Source organism: Gossypium arboreum, chromosome 9, assembly GCF_025698485.1.
Source record: "Gossypium arboreum isolate Shixiya-1 chromosome 9, ASM2569848v2, whole genome shotgun sequence".
NCBI lineage: Eukaryota > Viridiplantae > Streptophyta > Magnoliopsida > Malvales > Malvaceae > Gossypium > Gossypium arboreum.
Window position 1 is genome coordinate 58625561 of NC_069078.1, and position 24637 is coordinate 58650197.

Genomic DNA, 24637 nt, shown 5'->3' on the forward strand with positions numbered 1-24637 from the left:
ATGGCTGAAATAAACTCAGAACCAGCTGAGCAATCCATTTACTATCGGATAAATGAATTGAAGGCTTTCGATGAAACAAAATCAAGAGTGAAAGGGTTGGTAGATTCAGGTTTATCAAAGATTCCGACCATTTTCATCGACGAAGAGTACATGCTTGAGAGAAACAACAACATCCATAACCAGAAATCTGGAAGCTCCACCAAAAATGGCGGAGTCCCGATCATAGACTTGACCGGTGTCGCCGATGATCCAAATTTACGTCGCGAAACAGTGAAGAATGTTAGAGAAGCTTGCGGGAAATGGGGTTTCTTTCAAATTATCAACCATGGGATTCCGGTGACGACTTTGGATGAAATGATGGATGGGATTCGGAGGTTTCATGAACAAGATACAGAAGCTAAGAAAGAGTTTTATTCTCGAGATATAACCAGGAAAGTGTATTATAATAGTAATTTCGATCTTTATTTGGCTGAAGCAACCAATTGGAGGGATACTTTGAGTTGCGTTATGGCACCTCGTGGACCTCTTCCTCAACAACTGCCTGCTGTTTGCAGGTAATTCTTTATTATTATTATTGATGTGTTCCATTGTTTCATTTCGTTAAAACTCATATACGAAGCCAACTCAATTTGCAAAGATATGTTCATAGAATATTCAAACAAAGTGATGAAATTAGGGCATACTTTGTTGGAATTGTTCTCGGAAGCTCTGGGTCTGAACCGGAGTTATTTTGAAGATATTGAGTGCGGTGAGGGACTGTTTGTGATGGGCCATTACTATCCACCGTGCCCTGAACCGGACTTGACATTGGGCACCAGCAGTCACACCGATAGTGGCTTCTTCACCATACTTTTACAAGATCAAATCGGCGGACTTCAAGTCCGCCATCAAAATCAATGGCTTGATGTTAATTCTATACATGGAGCTCTTATTGTAAATTTGGCCGATATGATGCAGGCAAGTCCACCTTATCTTTAACCTTAATATGAGAATTACCGTATTTTTGTCTGTATTAATTATAATTAAGGCTTTGAATATTCATTTTTTCAGATTTTAAGATAAGAGTTATGATTTTCAGGAATTTTAAAATACATAATTTGATGTATATTTAACCTTCATACTTAAGTCGAAGTTAGTTATGTTTGTATAAACTTTTCTTATGTTCTATTATATAGATTTTGAGACGTTTATATATAATGTACATTTTAGTTTTAACATTCAATACATTCTTTTAATTGTCTATTTAATCCATTGATTCTATTGAATAAAAAAAAGTCATCAACTTTATATTACTTTTGACATTCAATAGGTTCTAGATTATTTTGATTTTAGAAAGTGAATATTTTTTTTAACATTTTCTTATATCTATTCTAATTTTTTTTTAACTTTTATGCAGTTAATATCCAATGACAAATTTATAAGTGTTCATCATAGAGTGCTTGCTAATACAAAAGGTCCAAGAGTTTCAGTAGCAAGTTTTTTTAGAACACATCTTCCACCAGAGAATGCTTCGAGGCTTTATGGACCAATTAAGGAATTGGTATCTCAAGAAAACCCTCCACTTTATAGGGAAACTACTACCAAAGACTTCGTGTCAAACTACTACTCCAAAGGGCTTGATTGTAAAACTCTTCAATACCTTAAGTTATGAGTTGCTCATCAACCCAATTAAACTATTTTTGAGCTTATTTCTATCTTTTGTCAAGTTCTATGTTTTAAAGTTATAATTCTTGAACTTGTGTTTACATTATAGGACATTCACCAGGGCTTCTTGCACCTTCATTAGCCTAGTCTGTATAGATGATGCCACGTCCTCTGAATTCTCTCTTGAGACGCTTTTCTTGCCCCTTGTTACAACGCCTTGATTTTCCATCATGCCTTCTCTTCATTACCAAATAATGCCTCTAGATCCCAAGCTTCTTCATTGTTAGAAGTAATAATATTACTTTCCATAGGCTTTTTCTTCGACCAAAAAGCTCTTGCAATGTAGCCCTTTTCCTACAATTATAAAAATTTCCTTCAAAATTTTTATTGTTGTTGTGGTTGTTCAAAACTCCCCCTTCATGAATGCTCCTTTTGCCTTGATAACCTTTTGACTTGTCATCATTTTTCTTGGACCTGCCCATATCATGCAGTTTAAATTTCCTTTCGCCTTGAGTAACATAGGGTGTCTCTTCTTCATTCTTTAGCAAGACTCCTCCAATTTGTGTAGCTAATGCTTTTTTACCAGCTAACAAATTTTCAAATCCGACAAGTGATGGTTGATTTTACCATCCTTGTATAGCACCAACAAAACTCCTATATTCTAGATTCAACTGATGAATGATGATTCATTTCGTTTTAGTATCATTGATAGAAGCTTTAGTGTAACACCCTAAACTAGGCCTATAGACGTCCATACCAAGTCCAAGAGTTACATCATACATTTCATGAATCATGCAAGCACTAAACAATCAAAATAAACCAGTAATCATGTAATATTCAACACAACAGTAAATTAAACACATAGTTCTCCTGATTTCATAACATCATAAAGTAAATATTCCTACTAGTAGTAACTATGCTAAGAACATCGTTTAACAATGGACCGAGCTTCCGCAAAACAGACCCGATCAAGTCTGATAACCACTTGAAATTCAAACAGTAATAGAGTGAGTTATGAACTCAGTGCATCAAAAGGAATGTAATACAACATTTGTAACTTACAGAGGATTTTCCAGTTTAGAGATTCGGTTCAACACAAAGACGTGTTTGTTCTAAGTCCAGAGCAGAAACTTTACATATATACATTATTCCAGTTCAGAAATAATTCAGGTCAGATTCCAATGCAATGTTCGTATTCCATCCGCTTCACACCAACTTCAACCATCCTAGCACACCGCTATGGACAATTAATGTCCATCCATCCCTGTACACTTTAACAGTATTCAATAACACTTTCACAGAAACACAGCTTAGCTACTAGTTCAATAAGCGACAAGTGCCCGAATCAGTGTAACATATATTGTGGCATAACCACGATTTCAGTATAGACTCCCATCTTCTTTCCAATCTCTCACCACATAATAATGCATAATACAGTAGTCGATATAACATGTTCAGTTATACCAATACATTACATAACTTATAAAGCAGTTCAATAACAGAATAATATCACAGTGCAATTTCAAGTATGTGACCTATAGTTCAGTGCCATGTAAGCGAATTCAGTCGTTCATATATCGAGGAAGCCAACACCAAAGTGGAGCAACCACCTCAGCCCCAGAATAGTTTTCGGGCTCAACATATTGCCACACGGCCTGGGCACACGCCCATGTGCTTTGACCGTGTGGATTTTAAGCACAACAGTGAGTCACACGACCTAGGAACACACCCGTGTCCCTAGCCATTTAGTTTTATTCCATGAACAGTGAGTTACATGGCCTGGGCACACGTCTATATCCCTGGCCGTGTGAAACATCCCGAAATAGGGTCTATTCGAAATAGTGATTTTGAGACCGCAAATTCGACATCAAAATATTTATTTATGATTATTATAAGGCCTAGAATATGGTAATATGCATCTGTTAAAGTTTCATGAAGAAATTCTAAGTATAAGGTGTCCAATTGGAAATTAGGGACTAAATTGAATAAATTGTTGGTTTCTAGAAGCAATTTGTATGAAATTACTTTAGATTATGAATTAGAAGGTCTTGGAGAGTAATTTTCCCAAATTTTAATTTTTTGGACAAAAATGGGCTTGCATGGATTAAATTTTAAAGAAAAGGCATAAGGGCATTTTGGTCATTTGTCATTTTAATGAAATAAAATGGGAAAAATGAACCAAAATCAGCTCATTTTCTCCTTCATCCAGCTGAAACTCCAAGGGTCACCATAGCTAGGGTTTTCAAGCATTCCAAGGTCAATAGTAAGTGCTCCCAAGCCCCGTTTTTCATGCTCTTTGTATTTTTAAAATCCTGGTAGCTTGATCTCTCCTTTTCTACCCATATTTCATGCTAGGGTTCATGTTTAAAAATTTACCCATGCATGAGTTAATTTTATTTTGATGGATTATGAGGAATATGAAAGATTAATGTGTGTTAAACATCTTCTTCTAGTTGATTTTCATGAGAAACCCTTATAGCGACTATTTTGCAAAAGATGTAAATGTGTGGTAGAAATGGGGAAAATAATAAAAAATGGGGGTTGCCAAAAGAGATAAAAATGTTCGGTTAGGCTTAGGCAAGATAGAAATTGCATGTGTTTCATTATACGAGCCTAGGGACTAAATCGTAAAAATGTCAAAGGTTAAGGGCAAAACGGTCATTTGGACCGGGGTAGATATTAAACTTGAAATGTATAATTTAGGGTATTAATGAGTTTATTTGGTTGATATAGACCCCGAGGAACAAATTCCAGAGGTCAATCGTGGTAAACGCAAGGTTTCGGAATAACTGAAACATATCTCTGAAACGAATACCAGGTAAGTTCGGATAACTTAAAGTAAACCCTTAATATACATAATTGTATGAATTATGAATGCATGATATTTGCATTTATCGATAGTATGAAAATGCATGAAATGCACCTTTGGTAATGACTTGATGACAACTATCTCGGTTGAGGTTAAAAAAAGGGGATTCGATGGATAAACCATGTTTTACATGTGAATTGAGATCCTGCATGTGTTGCAGTAAGGATTTAGCTCGGACGGGTAATCTGTGATCTCAGGTATGGAAAGAAATCTAGCCCGGACAGGTGTTCCTTGAATGATCGAGCCTCCCGAAGAATATATGTGCATTGAGGATTTAGCCTAGACGGGTAATCCTATTAGGGTCTGAATTTAACCTGGACTGGTAATTCAGATCCGAGCTCATTAAGGATGTTTGTCGCAATAAGGGATTTAGCCTGGACTGGTAATCCCGACATCACCTTATGAGTTTATGATATGGAGGATTTAGCCTGGACTAGTAATCCTGCCATGAGATGTGAGGTTTGCAGGAGTGCATATATGTGAAATGATCATTCGTAAGAATTAACAGATAATGGGTATTCCATCGAGATTTCCTAGAAACTCAATGGGATTAATATGATGTATGTCAATAAGATGATGAATGATGAGCTCATCTAGTTAAATTACATGATACATGATTATGTGACTAACTCATTGATTGAGTACATGTGATAGGAAATCATTTCATAATGGATGATTTCATAAATTAAGTATGGATATATGCTAATTACTTGGTAAGTTTACTTTCAAGTTATTCGAGCTTACTAAGCACGAAAATGTTTACCCCTTTTTTTTCCCTGTTTCACAGAGCTCGAGGACTAATAAGGATTGGAAGACGGGTGGAGAAGCAATCATACTATCAACTAGTCAAGCTTTGGTATAAAGACACTTCTATTTTGTTAATGGCATGTATAGGGCTTTGAGTATTTTGTCACATGTGTCATTTGAATTGCCAAATGAAGGCATGTAAAGATGTATTCATCTTTTTGTATAAGGCCATGGAAATTAGCATATTTGAAAGTAGGCTATGACCTGCCTTTATATGCATGTTTATGTTCTTATATGATGGGTTGCTACAATTGGCAATGAGTTCAAAAACAAGCCAAACTTTGAATGTGCTATAATACCATAAGAACCCATAAATATTAGAGGGGAAATAACCTATCATGTAGGAAACCAATGATATGAGGTTTCCATACAATGAGTTTCATTAAGATTATTTACAAGTGTAAAATCATATTTTCTCTCAAACTTGGAAATTTCTAAGCATAATAAGTAGAAAGTGGGTGACTTTAGGCTTGGAAAATAGCCTATTAAAGTCCACATGGTTGGACACACGGGCGTGTGTCTAGGTCGTGTGTGACACACGGTTCCCTCCTACGGGTGTGTGCTATGGCTGTGTGTCCCCTGCACTTAAAATTTTAGCTCAAAGTTGTACACGGGTAGGCCACACGGGCGTGCGCCATGGCCGTGTTAAAATGACAGTTTCGTCCACAAGCATGTAGCACGGGCGTGTTCCATGGCCGTGTTGATAAGTCAGTGTTGCCCACGGATGAAGGGCATGGGCATGCCCCAAGATACACGGGCGTATGAGTCCATACGGCCCACCTACACGGGCATGTGTCCCTTTTATGTTAAGGAAAAATTTTCTGAGGAGTCCAAGGTTAATCGAACTTGCCCGTATTTGTCCCGCATTGCCTCCCGATATGATATAGGTTTCGAAGGCCTATACAAGGGACGAGACGTTCATGATTGAAAAGTTTTAAATTCAAATGAAATTTTGTGATCCGAGTTAGTATACTGAAAATGTAAAGTTCTGGTAATGCCTCAAACCCTATCCCGGCGCTGGATACGGGTGAGGGGTGTTACACCGTATGGTTCTTACACCCCAAACAGTGAGCTACACAGCCTGGGCACACGCCCATGTCCCTAGCCATGTGAACCCTACAGTAGAATGGTTGTGCACGACCTAATCCCACGCCTGTGCTTAATTTAGTAAACAGTGAGTTACACGATCGTTCGCATGGCCTGCCACACCCTCATGTGACGCACAGGGCCTAACCACACGCCCATGTGCCTGGCCGTATGCCGATGACAGCCTCTATTATTTGTGATCCAAAACTTAAAAAGTAGAGTTTTCGGTACGCACTTGTTCTGGTTTCAACATAGAAATGATACGGAGACTACTCATAACTTAATTATCCATTCCACAAACAGTTACATCATCAATTCCAACGTTCAGCAAAAACCCACTTATCGTACGTCGAAAGGTTCGACACCATTCTAATCTAATTCGCACTCTTACCTCGTACGACACAAGAGGAAATAGCCTCACACGGTGGATTACTGTCTTTGATAACACCCTGCCTAAACAAAGTAGTAAATCGAGCGTTTAACAGTAAGTTAATTAAACTGCAAAATCCCGTTTTGATAGAAAATGATAACCGAATGAAAAGTATAACGATAGAAATTACAACAAAACTTACATTGAATTGGTCTCACAAACAACTAAACTTTACTACTCTACAAAATCTATTGTAGGAAGAAAAGAAAAGGAAAAATTTTTGAGAAAAAGAAGCAAAATTAAAGAAATAGGAGTAAAAGAAAAAGAACGATAACTTTTTATTTAGATTACTTAAACTAACCAACCCCTTCCCAATATTTACAAAAAAATACATTTCTAATGCGTACTATGAGATTCAAACTCGGAACCAAATAGAATATAAACATATACTTAACCAGTGAGCCAGCAAGCTCATTCTTGTTACCCCTTCACAAAGAATTGAACTTAAGTGGATAATGCATGTTTAAAGGTTGATTCCAAAACAACAAAACCTTTAATGATACGGCTCAAACTCCAGACTTTAAACTTAATAGCGGAACACAGAACCACAGATACAGAAATCAATTACTGTAGATTTTCACAAACAAGTTCTTAATATTTTAGGGCGTTACATTTAGGATCCAACTCAGAAATATCTCGCCATAACGTTTTCACTTTGTGGAAATATTGTGTTATTGACATATTTCTTTGTGCTACTAACAACATTTCACTATTTAAAAGTTGGAGCTTTGTATCCTTTTTTTAGAAAACGACTTAGTAAGTGTATCCCAAGCTCCTTCGGAGTTTTGGCATCACATATGTCCTCTAACACATCCTCCTCGACCGTTGTCTTTAAGGTGAACATTACCTCACCAGCTTTTATTTTCCAATTTTATTAGTGTGTCACTTGTATCCTCGGTTTCCAGTTGTGTCACTTCATTATCGTTAGCAACCTCTCAAAAGTCTTGTCCTTACATATAAGACATTATGCAAGTTGACCAAGTATTGTACTTGTTTTTATTAAGCTTCTTCATTCTGACAACTTATAAGTCTGTCGTCGTATCAACAAATCATTCTCACTATTGAATACCAAAATTCATAATGAAAATAGTTTTGTGAACAATGTGCCAGGTAAGTTCCCAAAAAAGAGAGGTCAGTCACAATGGTCACTTTTAAGTATTAAGTCTTTCCTTAGCCAGAAAACCTTTCCTAGACATGCAATTTCGCACTACCACACTTCCTTCCAACAACTAAGAAACTAAGGATAATCTTCAAGTAGCTATGAATTTTCTTTTTTGATGTGGAAGATCAAACGATGTTGCAACCATGAAGCATACTAAAAGAATTTTCACTCCTCCAACCAAGCTATGATGTTAATTGTAGAACACTCACGCCCATGACACGAATATAAACTAAAATTTAACTACACCTCCCAACACTCCAAATAAGAAAATAAATGAGGAATTATAAGAAACCAAATAGAAAACTTGATATTTGGTTTTGGTGCAAATAATACTTACAACATAGGTCTTTATATGCCCAAAGTCCCCTTTCTCTTGTTTTCTAAGCAATGGGAGACATGGTCTTTATATAGAATCGAATAATCATATTGCCTTTTGTTCTTAAGTGATGTAGGATTCATTCCCCTACTTATGTAAGACTAAGTTTAATCTTAATAACTAAAAACTAAACACAAAAGTAACTTTGTACAATAATAAGCACTAACAAGAAATATAAAATTAACTAATAATCCCCCAATAGTATTTATGATTTGGTTTTAAATTTTAATTTTACTATTTAAATTTTATTTAAAATGTACTTTTAAAAAATTAGTTTAAATATTTAATTTTATATTAAAAATATAATTATTTCATATATTAATATTAAAGTATTTAATATAATTAATATTATAAAAAATTTAAATTGGTGACGAAACGAGAAGACAATCTAATTATATTATTAACTATAAATTTTATTTTCATCTATAATCATATCGAAATTTATACAAAATATGAAATTTATATAGAAATGAAAATTATTAAATTATTTAAAAATAATAATTAATTTGAATTAATATAGTAAATTCAAAATTATATTTATAAATTTTAAATTTTAAATTTTATAATATTTATTTTGATCTCATTATTTTTTTGTCAGCAATATTATTTATAATATTATTTAATGGATAAATTTTCTACAGAAAATTCCATCAATCATAATAATACTAACCAATTTAAAACTTTTTTAGATAAGTTAATAAACAAGACCTTAATATTATTAGCTCATGATCATATATATATATATATATATATATATATATATTAAATAATCCAAAATATTATTCAAACATGCGAGAACAATTAACATCCAATGAACAACAAAATGGATAAAATATGCGAACCAAATTCAACCAATGACTAAATGAAATTACATGCTCAACAAGTGAACTGAAATGAACTAAGGATTAAACAGCAAAATTGTCAAACTTTGATGGGCCCAAACTGAAAATAAGCCATGAACATCAAAATATACATATCCCCGCATGTTTGATTCAGAATAGGCAGCAACTTTTCTCCAATCCCATTTCACTAAAATATAATTAAGAGTTAACTACATCATTAGTCACCAAATTATAGATAAGTTTTCGTTTTTGTCACTTACTAAAAATAGTAACAATTTAGTCACTGAATTTTTTGAAAATCTTCTTTTAAGTCATTGAATAATTGAAAAGTTTTTATTTAAGTCGCTATGTTGTTAAGTTTTTTGAATAAAAAAGTTCTTGCAATGAGCTCTAAGTGATGATTCGATGTTGGTGTCGCGACCTTGCCAACAGAATTCTCTCAAATTTGTCTAGCCGCATTGGTGTCGCGACTCTGGCTCCTTAAATAATTGGGATCTTTCTACAGTGGTGAGTGTCATCGATGTCACGACTTCAGCATCATAGTGTCATGACCTTACCACTTGGTGTTGCGACACCCAGACATTGGTGTCACGACTTTGTTTTTCAAACGGTTTGCTCATTTTTGGTTAGACTAAAGACATATTTAGGTTCATGTAGTAATATAAGTTGTATTTTCGTATTACGATCCGACCACATAATATCGTTTAGTATTAGTTAAACATTAGAAAACTAATGAGCTAATATTTATTTCTATTTTGCTTTATATGCAAAAACCACATGATGACTATATACACAGGGTATTAATGTAATCATGAATAATTTTATTAGCCAATCTGTTCGAAAATATTACAAGTGTATATAGACGAAAATATTGCACTTAGGGCACTAGATCCATTAGAAAAGGATGTTTTATAAACCCCATACATAAGTTTGAGATCATAATCATAGAGAAAGAAAATGGGGTTCACCAGTATAATCAACTTATTCTTTTTTTCAATCAAAGTAGTATACTTAACCTCATTGTCCCAATTCTGTAATAGATTTGGGTGCAAGAAGACTTCTAGGAGGAAGAGTCACTATGACAGTGGACAAAAGCTGAAATGCAACTCGAGGGTGACAATGGTTGTTGTGATTAAAGAAATCATTAATAGCTACAAACATTTTCACCTCGACTTGAGTTTCAGCTTTTTCTCCACCGTCATAGTCACTCCTCCCTAAAAGTCTTCTTGCCGCCATCTTTCACACAGGTTTCGGACAATGAGGATAAAGATACAACTTTGATCGATAAAAAGAATAAGTTAATAATATTGGTGAGCCCATTTTTTTTTCCTATGATTATGATCTCAAACTTATGTGTGGGGTTTATAAAGTATCATCTTCTGGTGGCATGAAACTTGAACCCATGACATAACCACCGTCAACTGGGGGCCCTAGTTTTACTCGAACCCATAACCGCATAACCACCGTCAATTGAGAGCCCTAGTTATACTTTTACTTGTGACTGTATAACCACCGTGAATTGAGAGCCCGGGTTTTAATGCGATATCTTCTAAGGTGATGGTGCACTCTCTATAGGGCAAATGAAATGTGTGGGTCATTGAGAGCCATCAGATTACTGTGAACTGAAATATACTTTAAAACTATCACAATTTCTCCCTAAAACACAAACACAAGTAAATCTTTTTCCCTAAATTTTCAACTATTAAGTATGCCTCATGTTTTAATCAAATTTGAGAGATAATTTCTCAATTAAACTCTGTTTATCTATTTCAGTCAAACTCTAATTAGTCTAGATTATTTTATTTTTATTTGACCTACGAATTTAGCCTATAAATAGGCTCTTTTACAACCTTAGAAAACACACACATTAAATATTAGAACTCACAACACTTTTGGAGAATTTTGCTTTTATGTTTTAAGGGTTCTTTGTTTTCGGATTTCAGGGTTTAGTTTTTGTCTCCATCTTTTATACTCGTCATCCTTTTTCCATTATAGTAAGATTATCTTTACCCGTCGCCTTTTATCCTTTTTGGAGGGATTTTTCAACGTCAAATTTGTGTGTTCAATTTCTCAATTTCTTCCGCTATTTTTATTTGTTTGTTGCCTAATAAGATCAATCCCCAACAAGTGGTATCAAAGCTAGTTTAATTTTTGTAGATCAGTCTGTTCAAATATGGTAGCAACAAGGTTTGACATTAAGAAGTTCGATGGTGTTGCAAATTAAAATCTGTGGCAAGTTGATGGCAATTCTAGTTCAGACCGGCCTTAAAAAGGTCGTTATCGAAAAAAAGCTTAAAAATCTAAATCATATAGAATGGAAAGAGCTTGATGAAAAAACCCTATCTACAATCCAATTGTATCTCGTGAATAGGGTGTAGGAGGTATGGATGGATAAAATCTCATCCGCCTTATGGAAAAGGTTAAAAACTCTTTATGCGACTAAGTCTCTGGCTAACCGTTTAGTGTTGAAACAACGTCTATTTATGTTTTGCATGAATGAAGGTAAGCTTCTTGGATATCACATTAGTCAATTTATTACTTTTTTGAATAATTTAAAGAATGTTGAGGTTAAGATTGACGATAAAGATCAGGCTATACTATTATTGTGGTCTTGACCCTTTCCATACAAATCTTTTAGGGAGACCCTAATTTATGATAGATACAAACTCTCGTTCGAGGATGTGGAGGGTCATTTATTGAGTAAAGACAAACTCAACAATGAGTTTAGTTCGAATAGCAAGGCAGATAGGCAAGCTTCTATTTTGGTAGCATCAAAAAAGCAAGACAAAAGGTGTGGCTATTGTAAGAAGTTAGGTTATGTCAAAGTAGATTGTTATAAATTGTTAAATAAAAGGGTTGTTGAGATTAACGATTAAGATGTAGTTGGTGCTAATTTGGCCGATGAAAGCGGCGATGATTTCTTATTAGTTTCAATGAGCGATAGCTCTGAGCTTACGTTCGAGTGGATCCTAGATTCGGGATGTTCTTTCCACATGTGTCCTAACATAGAATGGTTTTCCACATACAGTTCGGTTGAAGGTGGACTTGTGCGCATGGGAAACAATTTATCCAGTAAGGTAATCGGTATTGGTACTTTTAAAATTAGGATGCACGATGGGACGATTAGAACATTCTCAGATGTCATGTATATATCTGATTTACAAAAGAATTTCATTTTATTGAGTATTTTTTACTCGAAAGGTTGCATAATCAACATTAAGTCGAGCGGTATTAAGATGTCTCGTGGGGCTCTCGTTTTGTTAAAAGGTAAAAGGACCGATAGCCTTTATACGCTGAAAACGCTTCCACGTGGATGCGTTTTTTTTGCATTTCACCTAAAAACTTTGCTAAGTGGAAGCATTTTCGAAAATTGGCTTATTCCAAAAAAAATTCATGAAAATGGCCTAAACATGTAAAATTTTTTATTATTATTTTTGACATTTTTAGGATATTTCATCATTTCCAACCCTATACATTTTATAAATATTTATTAGCAGTTTTTATTTTTCAAAAATTTTTAAAATTCATTAAAGCTGTGTATCACACAAATATAACAACTAATTATTATTTAAACCTAAATGATTACAACTATTATTTACAAATTTTAAAATAGGAGTTTTTATTAATTTTAATTCACAATCCCACATAAAAAAATTTCGGTGAGTGGCGAAGTAATGAAAGAGGCTGCTTTAAATGTGGGTTGTTGGACCATTTTATTTGTAGCTATCCTGAGATGGTTGAGAAATATAAGGATCAAAGTGTGAGATTGGGTAATGCTCCTTCAATGGGTAGACCACATAAGAACCCGGGAAGTAGGGCTAGCAAGAGGTGCGCCTAGAGATGCTGCTGTGAGGTTCGAGGGCAGAACACCTGCAAGGACTTATGATATACGTGCCCTTGAAGAAGCTGAGTCTCCCGATGTGATTACGGGCACCTTTTCTATCCATGATATATTTGTCATTTCTTTGATTGACCCAGGGTCTACCCATTCTTATATCTGTATGAAATTGATACCCAGCGTGAATATGCTAGTTGAACCCACTGAATTTGTGGTGAAAGTGTCCAACCCTTTAGGCAAGCATGTATTAGTTGATCAAGTATGCAGAAATTGTCCTTTGACGATTAGAGGTCATTGTTTTCCGGCTAACCTCATGTTATTGCCGTTTAATGATTTTGATGTAATCCTTGGGATGGATTAGTTGACTTCTCATAGCGTTGTAGTGGACTGTGGAAGAAAAGTTATTGAGTTGAAGTGTGAAAGCGGGGATGCTCTTCGAGTTGAATCGGGTAGAACGAATAACTTACCTGTGGTAATATCATCCATATCAGCAGTGAGATATTTGAGAAAAGGATATGAAGCTTATCTCGCTTTTGTATTGAATACTCAAGCATTTGAGTTGAAGATCGAATCAATACCAGTGGCATGTAAGTTCTCAAATGTATTTCCGGAGGAATTACCTGGACTGCCTCCAGTGAGGGAAGTTGAATTTGGGATTGAGTTAGTCCCCAGTATGGCACCCATCTCAATTACTCCGTATAGGATGGCTCCAACAGAATTAAAGGAGTTGAAAGTATAGCTACAAGAACTAACGGATAAGGGTTTTGCGAGACCGAGCTACTCTCTGTAGGGTGCTCCGGTACTCTTTGTGAAAAAGAAAGACGGGTCAATAAGGTTATGTATAGACTACAGACAACTCAAAAAAGTGACAGTGAAGAACAAGTATCCCTTTCCAAGAATAGACGATTTGTTTGACCAATTAAAATGAGCCACTGTGTTTTCCAATATAGACTTGAGGTCCAGTTATTACCAGCTCAGTGTAAAGGAGCAAGATGTGCTGAAAACCACGTTTAGGATGAGATATGGGCACTATGAGTTCCTTGTCATGCCCTTCGGTTTAACAAATGCCCTTATAGTGTTTACGGACTTGATGAACCGCATATTTCGACAGTAATTGGATAAGTTCATGGTGGCTTTTATCAATGGTATATTAATTTATTCTTAAGATGCGAGTGAACACACAGAACACTTGAGAGCTATTTTGAAAACCTTGAGGGATAAGCAGCTATATGCCAAATTTGTAAAAGTGAGTTTTGGCTCCGAGAGGTCGGATTTTTAGGACACATTGTGTCAGGTGATGGGATCAGAGTTGACCCGAGTAAGATCTCAACTATCGTTGAGTGGAAACTGCCGAGGAATGTCAGATATACGAAGCTTTCTAGGTTTGGCAGGGTACTACAGAAGATTTGTAAATGGATTCTCAACGATAGCTACTCCGATGACAAGGTTATTACAGAAAGATGTCAAGTTTGAATGGACAGAGAAGTGCCAATAGAGTTTTGAGAAACTGAAGGCTTTGTTGACCAAAGCTCCAGTTTTAGTACAACCAGGATCGAAAAAAGAATTCCTGGTGTAGAGCGACTCCTCCTTAAATAGGTTGGGATGTGTGCTTATGTAAGAAGGCAAACTGATAGCGTATGCCTCGAGACAACTTAAGCCGCACGAGAAAAATTACCCGACTCATGATTTAGAGTTGGCCGTCATCGTGTTCACGTTGAAAATTTAGAGACACCATTTATATGGCGAGAGATACTGGGTATTTACTAATCATAAGAGTTTAAAGTATTTGATGACTCAAAAGGAGCTGAATTTACGGCAACGAAGATGGTTGGAGTTAATAAAGGATTACAAGCTGGTGATTGACTACCAACTCGGAAAGGCGAATGTAGTCACCAATGCATTGAATAGGAAATCATTATTCACCTTGAGGGTTATGAATACTCAACTGACCATAATTGATGATGGTTCAATTCTAACCGAGATAAGAGCTTAACCAATGTTCCTTCAAGAGATTCGTGAAGCTCAAAAATGTGATAAGGATTTGCAAGCTAAAATGGCTCAATATGGGACAAGAAACGAATCAGAATTTCGTATTGGTATCGACGGTTGTATAATATACCGACACAGGATTTGTGTACCTAAGGACGATGAGCTTATTTAGAAAATTTTGCAAGAAGCACATAGTGGTTGCTTATCTATCCATCCAGGTAGTGTGAAAATGTATAATGACTTGAAGAAAATGTACTGGTGGTCGAGAATGAAAAGAGACATTTCAGAGTTTGTTTCTAAGTGTATAGTTTGTCAACAAGTGAAGGCCGAGCATCAGGTACCCTTGGGTTTACTTCAACCTGTGATGGTTCCCAAATGGAAATGGGACCGTGTAACCATGGACTTTGTGTCAGGATTGCCCTTGACGCCAAGGAAAAAGGATTTCATTTGGCTCGTTGTTGATAGATTAACAAAGTCGGCATATTTTATACCAATGTGTACCAACTATCCTCATGACAACTTGGATGAATTGTATGTTTTCGAGATCGTGAGACTTCATGGAGTACCCTTGTCAATTATTTCGGATAGAGATCCGAGGTCTACCTTTGGTTTTGAAAGAAGTTGCAAGAGGCATTGGGAACAAAACTAAATTTTAGTACGGTATTTCACCCGCAAACCGATGATCAGTCAGAAAAAGTGATTCAGGTCTTAAAAGACATGTTGCGGTGTTGCGTTATCGAGCTCCAAGGCAATTGGGAAAAATACTTACCACTAGTTGAATTCGCCTACAACAATAGTTATCAGTCAAGTCTGAAAATGGCGTCTCATGAGGCTTTATATGGACGCAAGTTTCGGACACCCTTATATTGGACCGAACTTAAAGAAAATCAAATTCACGAGGTTGACTCAGTTAAAAAAACCGAAGAGAAAGTTAACGTGACTCGCGATTGTTTGAAGGCTATTTCGGATAGACAGAAATCCTACGCAGATTTGAAATGAAAGGAAATTGAGTTCCAAGTCAATGATAGGGTGTTTCTGAAAGTATACCCGTGGAGGAAAGTCCTCAGATTCGAAAAAAGAGGCAAGCTGAGCCGTTGTTTCATAAGACCTTATGAGATTACCGAAAGAGTGGGGCCTGTTGCCTATTGATTGGCCTTGCCCTCGGAGTTGGAAAAGATTCATGACGTGTTTCATGTGTCCATGTTATGTCGATATAGATCAAACCCTTCGCATATGATCGCGCCAACTGAGGTTGAGATTCAGCCGGACATGACTTATGGCGAGGAGCCGATTAAGATTTTGACTCAGGAGGTTAAACAATTGAGGAATAAAAGTATAGCACTTGTGAAAGTTTTGTGGCATAGACATGGAGTCGAAGAAACCACATGGGAACCAGAGGAGACCATGACAGACCAATGCCCGAATCTATTCACCAGTAAGATTTTCGGGGACGAAAATCTCTAAGGGGGAGAATTGTAACAGTCTGATTTTGGGCCTAATTAGAATAGTGGTTTCGAGACCATAAATCTAAAGTTAGAGAAATTATTTTATTATTATTTTGGTGTTATAGCATGATTATATTAGTGCATGGAAAATTTGGTGAATTAATTTTAGCGTTTGTGAGTCTAATTGCGAAAAAATGACTAAATCGCATAAAGGGAAAAAGTGTAATTTGCTAGCCAAAGGTGTTAAACAGATAGAGAGCCATAATTAGAGGCATGGCCGGCCATACGGACAAGAAAATCAATGAGTCAAATGGTTAGGTAAATTGATGACCTAATGTATGATAAAATAATACCCTAAGAGACCAGCCTTTATCTTTTTCATTTTTCCTTCCTCCTCCACTGGAATTTTTAGCCATTCAAGGGTTTTGGAAGCTTGAACTTTCAGCCATTCATCTCTCTCTCAAGTAAGTGATTTAGATGCCCATTTTTGATAATTTTGGTACTTTTGAAACCCTTATGGCATGAGCTAGCTAGTGGGGGGACCATTTTGTAAAATGGTTGATAGTCTAGGAATTTTCCATGAAAGGATTTATGATGTTTGTTGAGTTTTTATGGAAGAAAATGAATCTTAGTTGTGTAGTAAACAACTTTTGTGAAAGAACTTCTCATGAAAACCCTAATAGGACCATTTTGTAAAGTTTGTAAAATGGATAGGTAATATTGTGAAATAATGGAAATTTTGGGTCACTATAAGAGTAAAAAGGGTTCGGCTAGGCTTAAAATTTGAAGAAATTTGATAAAAATCGATTTACGAGCCCAAGGGCAAAATTATATTTTTTGTAAAAGTCTAAGGGCAAAATGGTCAATTTTGCCAAATTGTATATTGTCAATGTTTTTATTAATATGGTGATCAAATGAGTGAAATTTTTTTATCATTTTAGACCAAGAAAGACGAAAACCAGACTTGGAATGGGGGAAAGCTAGGCAAGTAGAGTAAATTGTCTAGTCGCCTACATTTTGTAATCCGAGGTAAGTTGTATGTTAATAATGCAACTATATTTCTATGATTTACGATTGAATTGATATTGCATAAATTTTTTATTGTGGTTATGACAATGAATGTCGATAAATTAATGTAGTAAAGACTTCCTGTTGAACATTTGGAATAGACTTGGATATTCGTACCATGACATTGGGTGGTATGTGAGCCAGTGTAAGACATGTCTAGGACATGCATCGGCATTGAGACGTGAGCTAGTGTAAGAAATGTTTGGGACATGCATCGGCCTCGGGATATACAAGCTAGTGTAAGACCTGTCTGGGACATGGCGTCAGCTTGTTGTGTGCCAGTGTAAGACCTGTCTACGAGATGGCATCGACATTGATAGACGAGAGCCAATGTAAGATCTGTCTGGGACATGGCATCGACCTCGATATATGAAAGTCAGTGTAAGACCTGTCTGGGACACGACTTCGACTTTAATGTGCTAGCCAGTGTAAGACCATGTTTAGGACATGGCGTCAGCATCTTATCCCATGTTCAAGGTTATTGAGTATCCGGTAGTATTCTAAATGGTTCAACGAAAGATTTATGATTTATATCGAAATGAGAAAAGTTATGACCCTGTGGTGAGTGGTACAGGTACCTACTTAAAATGTATGAGATGTGGACTTAATATATGCCATATGAATTGTATTGGATGGTGATGAGTAAGTTGTACTTATCTCTATTTATGGTATTCATGAACAAGTCATGAAAGGTTATGAGCATATCGTTCTATGATGATTAGTTGATGTTTATTTTCATGTAACTTACTAAGCTTTATGCTTACCCGGTTTCCTTTCCATTTTCTTATAGTGCCGTTAAAGTAGCCCATGGATCATGGCACACGTCGGAGAAGCTAGTTACACTATCATCTGAAGCACTTGGTATAGTTAGTTTTTTTTTTATTTTGATTATGGCATGTATAGGATCTTTTAACCTTGTTTCAGTGTCAAAATGTTTGGGGCCAAATGTTTTGACTTACTTTAGTATTTGACTTATTTTGTATAAGGTCGTGAAAAATGATTAAATATTGAAAGTTCAATTATTAATGTTCCTTTTAATATCAAACACTGAATTTAAAATTGCAAATATAATTGTAAATTAAGCATTGATTTAATGAAAATTTAAGGTCTTAATTCTTTATCTCAGTTAAAATCTTATAGTACATAAATATTATGCATTGATTTTTAGTCTGCATTTTATTTTGTTTTAAATTTTATTATGTGAAAAAAATTTTAGATATTTTCAGTTTTTAATCTATTCAATTTTTACATCGGGATAATTATTATAATTGATTTTAATTTTGATTATTAGAAGTTATTGATTATGATTTTAATTATAACTTTAAATAATATATATAATTCAATCATATATGTACTATATTCACAACGTGAATAACTAAAATATGTAACAAAATTATAAAATGGATTAAAATCAAATGAAATTTTTATTGAAATAGTAAAGTTAAAACATTGAAAATTATAATGCTTTATGTTTAAATTTTTGGATGTGTTTGTATTTTTGTTTCTAAATTTTGTATAAAAATATATAAAAATTCTTAAAATAATATTTATTACTTTGTAAAAATAATAAATTTTAATAATTTCACAATTAAATTGTGAGGAGATAATGTCAAACTGAATCAACAAATATAATATAGATACATATGTTTATATCTTTAATAATTTCACATCTTAGTTGATTTGAGTGGTCGAAAATAAAAAACACCAACATTTAACTTGACGTTGCCAAAAGATTAAGATTTGTTTAACTAGATTGTTTGAACATTGAATAGCTTTAATTCCAATATATATATTTTTTCAATTTTTTGAAATTGAATATACTAAACAACTCTAATCTTAACATATATAGTTTTAGATACAATGCATACATCTACCCTTGTCACCATCTTTAAATCCAGAAAGAAAAAACAAAAGATAGAGGCGTAATGCTAACGCTAACTTATCTGATCTTTATCTTCATAATAAATGTAGATAATTCAGAGTTGTTAAAAAAGAAAGAAGATAATCAGCGTGTTAGAGACACTCAAGGCTCAAAACAAAAGTCAAAGCTCTTGAAAATGGCTGAAATAAACTCAGAACCAGCTGAGCAATCCATTTACAATCGGATAAACGTATTGAAGGCTTTCGATGAAACAAAATCAGGAGTGAAAGGGTTGGTAGATTCAGGTTTATCAAAGATTCCGACCATTTTCATCAACGAAGAGTACATGCTTGAGAGAAACAACAACATCCATAACCAGAAATCTGGAAGCTCCACCAACAATGGCGGTATCCCGATCATAGACTTGACCGGTATGGACAATGATCCAAATTTACGTCGTGAAATAGTGAAGAAAGTTAGAGAAGCTTGCGAGAAATGGGGTTTCTTTCAAATTATCAACCATGGGATTCCGGTGACAACTTTGGATGAAATGATGGATGGGATTCGGAGGTTTCATGAACAAGATAAGGAAGCTAAGAAAGAGTTTAATTCTCGAGATATAACCAGGAAAGTGTATTATAATAGTAATTTCGATCTTTATTTGGCTGAAGCAACCAATTGGAGGGATTCTTTGAATTGCATTATGGCACCTCGTGGACCTCTTCCTCAACAACTGCCTGCTATTTGCAGGTAATTCTTTATTATTATTATTGACGTGTTCCATTGTTTCATTTCGTTAAAACTCATATACGAAGCCAACTCAATTTGCAGAGATATATTCATAGAATATTCAAACAAAGTGATGAAATTAGGGCATACTTTGTTGGAATTGTTCTCGGAAGCTTTGGGTCTGAACCTGAGTTATTTGGAAGATATTGGGTGCGATGAGGGACAGTTTATGATAGACAATTACTATCCACCGTGCCCTGAACCGGACTTGACATTGGGCATCAGCAGTCACACCGATTGCGGCTTCTTCACCATACTTTTACAAGATCAAATCGGCGGACTTCAAGTCTGCCATCAAAATCAATGGCTTGATGTTAAATCTATACATGGAGCTCTTATTATAAATTTGGCCGATATGATGCAGGCAAGTCCACCTTATCTTTAACCTTAATATGAGAATTACTGTATTTTTGTCTGTATTAATTATAATTAAGGCTTTGAATATTCATTTTTTCAGATTTTAAGATAAGAGTTATGATTTTCAGGAATTTTAAAATACATAATTTGATGTATATTTAACCTTCATACTTAAGTCTAAGTTAGTTATGTTTGTATAAACTTTTCTTATATTCTATTATATAGATTTTGAGACGTTTGTATATAATGTACATTTTAATTTTAACATTCAATACATTCTTTTAATTGTCTATTTAATCCATTGATTCTATTGAATTAAAAAAGTCATTAACTTTATATTACTTTTGACATTCAATAGATTCTAGATTATTTTGATTTTAGAAAGTGAATATTTTTTAAGAGTTTCTTATATCTATTCTAATTGTTTTTTAACTTTTATGCAGTTAATATCCAATGACAAATTTATTAGTGTCCATCATAGAGTGCTTGCTAATACAAAAGGTCCAAGAGTTTCAGCAGCAAGTTTCTTTAGAACACATCTTCCACCAGAGAATGCTTCAAGGCTTTACGGACCAATTAAGGAATTGATATCTCAAGAAAATTCTCCACTTTATAGGGAAACTACTACTAAAGACTTCGTGTCAATATTCTACTCCAAAAGGCTTGATTGTAAAACTCTTCAATACTTTAAGTTATGAGTTGCTCATGAACCTAATTGAACTATTTTCGAGCTTATTTCTGTCTTTTGTTGAGTTCTATGTTTTAAAGTTATAATTACTTGAACTTGTGTATACATTATAAGACATTCACTGGGGCTTGTTGCACCTTCATTAGCCTAGTTTGTATAGACGCTGCCACGTCTTTTGAGTTCTCTCTTGAGGCGCTTTTCTTGGCCCTTGTCAAAACACCTTGATTCTCCATCATGCATTCTCTTCATTACCAAATAATGCCTCTAGATCCCAAGCTTCTTCATTGTTGGAAGTAATAATATTACTTTCCATAGGCTTTTTCTTCGACCAGCAAGCTCTTGCCATGTAGCCTTTTTCCCACAATTATAGAAATTTCCTTCAAAAATTTTATTGTTGTTGTGGTTGTTCAAAACTCCCCCTTCATGAATGCTCATTTTGCCTCGATAACCTTTTAACTTGTCATCATTTTTCTTGGACTCGCCAATATCATGCAGTTTAAATTTCTTTTCACCTTTACTAACATAGGTTGCCTCTTACTCATTCTTTAACAAGACTCCTCCAATTTGTTTAGCTAATGTTTTTTTACCAGCTAACAAATTTTCAAATTTGACAAGTGATGGTTGATTTTACCATCCTTGTATAGCACCAACAAAACTCCTATATTCTAGCTTCAACTAATGAATGATGATTCATTTCGTTCTAGTATCACTGATAGAAGCTTTAGGATCCAACTCAAAAATCTCTCAACATAACGTCTTTGCTTTGTGGAAATATTGTGTTATTGACATATTTCTTTATGCCACTAACAACATTTCACTATTTAGAAGTTGGAGCTTTATATCATTTTTTTAGAAAATGACTTGGTGAGTGTATCCCAAGCTCCTTCGGAGCTTTGGCATCATGTATGTCCTTTAACACATCTTCCTCGACTGTTGTTTTTAAGGTGAACACTACCTCACCAGCTTTTATTTTCCCCTTTTTTTAGTGTGTCACTTGTGTCCTCGGCTTCCAATTGTGTCACTTCATTATCGTTAGCAACCTCACAAAAGTCTTGTCCTTACATATAAGAAATTATGCAAGTTGACCAAGTATTGTACTTGTTTTTATTAAGCTTCTTCATGCTGACAACTTGTAAGTCTGTCGTCGTATCAACAAATCATTTGTAAGTCTGTCGTCGTATCAACAAATCATTCTCACTATTGAATACCTAAATTTATAGTGAAAGTAGTTTGTAAACAATGTGCCAGGTAAGTTCCCAAAACAGAGAGGTCAGTCACAATGGTCACTTTTAAGTATTATGTTTTTCCTTAGCCAGAACCTTTCCTAGACATTGAATTTCACACTACCACACTTCTCTCCAACAACTAAGAAACCAAGGATAATATTCAAGTAGCTATGAAATTTCTTTTCTGATGTGAAAGATCAAACGATGTTGCAACCACGAAGCATACTAAAAGAATTTTCACTCCTCCAACCAAGCTTTGATGTTAATTGTAGAACGCTCACGCCTATGACACCAATAAACTAATATTTAACTACACCTCACAACACTCCAAATAAGAAAATAAAGGAGGAATTATAAGAAACCAAATAGAAAACTCGATATTTGGTTTTGGTGCAAATAATACTTACAACATTGGTCTTTATGTGCCCAAAATCCCCTTTCTCTTATTTTCTAAGCAATGGGAGACATAGTCTTTATATATAGACGCGAATAATCATATTGCCTTTTGTTTCGAAGTGATGTTGGATTCATTCCCCTACTTATGTAAGACTAAGTTTAAGCTTACTAACTAAAAACTAAACACAAAAGTAACTTTTACAATAATAAACACTAACAAGAAATATAAAATTAACTAATAATCCCTCCAAAAAATAGTATTTATGATTTGGTTTTAAAATTTTTAATTTTACTATTTAAATTTTATTTAAAATGTACTCTTAAAAATTAATTTAAATATTTAATTTTATATTAAAACATATAATTATTTCAGAAATTAATATTAAAGTATTTAATATAATTAAGATTATAAAAACTTTAAGTTGGTGAGGAAACGAGAAGACAATCTAATTATATTATTAACTACAAATTTTATTTTCATCTATATTCATATCTAAATTTATACATAATATTAAAATTATATAGAAATGAAAATTATTAAATTATTTAAAAATAATAATTAATTTGAATTAATATAGTAAATTCAAAATTATGTTTATAAATTTAAAAAATTTAATTTTATAATATTTATTTTGATTTCATTCTTTTTTGTCATCAATATTATTTATAATATTATTTAATGGATAAATTTTGTGACACCCCGAATGTGACCCTAGTCGGAGAGTGGTTTCGGGACCACGAAACCGAGTCACAAGAATAATTAAGTGTTATATTCCGTGCTTATTGTATGTGGAATTGGTATGCGTAAATATTTCGTGTCTCGATTTTTATTAATTAGGTGCTAATTTATAAGAAAGGACTTAGTAGTGAACTTTGAAAGTACGATAGGGAAATATGTGATGACTAATTAAAGCATGCATGCAAAATAATGGACTTGCATGTCAAATTCCCTTTTTACAAGTGATGGCGGCCATGACAAAGAGATATGGGCTAAACATGTCATGAAACATGTTTTGTTGGGCATTAGGGAGAAATCATAAACAAATAAGCATGGGTAAGAAAAGAATGAAAAAAAAATGTGTGAGAGAGTAGCATTCCCCCATTGCCGTGCAACCAAGAAGAGAAAACAAAAAATTTGTTCATCCTTTCTCATCTTTTGGCGAAAATCATAAGGAGGAAGAAAGGATTTTTGCTCCATTTTTGGTTTAGAAGAGAACTAGAAGGAGATTTGGCCATACTTGTACCAAGATTAAGGTATGTATGAGGTTGTGTTTGGAGTTTCATGCATGACTTGGTCACTAACTTGATGTGCATGTTAGCCATGGCTCAAATCTTTGTTATGCCATGGAAATGGTATTTGGGCAAAGTTGTTATGGTGATAAAGCCATTGCATGCTAAGTGTGAAGCTTGATGATGATGCATGCAATGATGGATTTTCTACTCATGAGTAAGATTTTGAGTTTTCTCTTTGTTTTATCATGATTAAAGTTGAAAAGGAGCATGATTGTCATATTTGGCCATGATGCATTCTTGAGCATGATTCATGCTTCTTGCATGTTAGTTAAAAATTTGTGTTTTGGATGGCTATGGACACCTTGAAAATTCGGCCATGCTCATATATGCATATATATGATTGCACATTATGTTTGGTTATGAACTAAGTGATGAATATATTGATTTAAAGAAGAAAATGTGGAAGAATGCTTGTGAAATTGCAAGCACAATTCGGCCTAGCACACATATAAGTGCTTGATGCTATATTAT

General features: G+C 34.5%; 2 protein-coding genes across 2 annotated transcripts; both read left to right on the top strand.

The window, feature by feature from the left end:
* On the top strand, positions 1–1651 carry LOC108455477 (1-aminocyclopropane-1-carboxylate oxidase homolog 1-like). Its single transcript, XM_017754031.2, has 3 exons — positions 1–554; positions 636–957; positions 1397–1651. Exons 1-3 carry the CDS (start codon positions 1–3, stop codon positions 1649–1651), a joined length of 1131 nt encoding a protein of 376 aa, XP_017609520.2.
* Positions 1652–12989: 11338 nt separating this feature from the next.
* On the top strand, positions 12990–21261 carry LOC108455476 (1-aminocyclopropane-1-carboxylate oxidase homolog 1-like). The gene is made up of 4 exons (XM_017754030.1): positions 12990–13215; positions 19528–20167; positions 20249–20570; positions 21007–21261. Exons 1-4 carry the CDS (start codon positions 12990–12992, stop codon positions 21259–21261), a joined length of 1443 nt encoding a protein of 480 aa, XP_017609519.1.
* The last annotated feature ends 3376 nt before the right edge of the window (positions 21262–24637 follow it).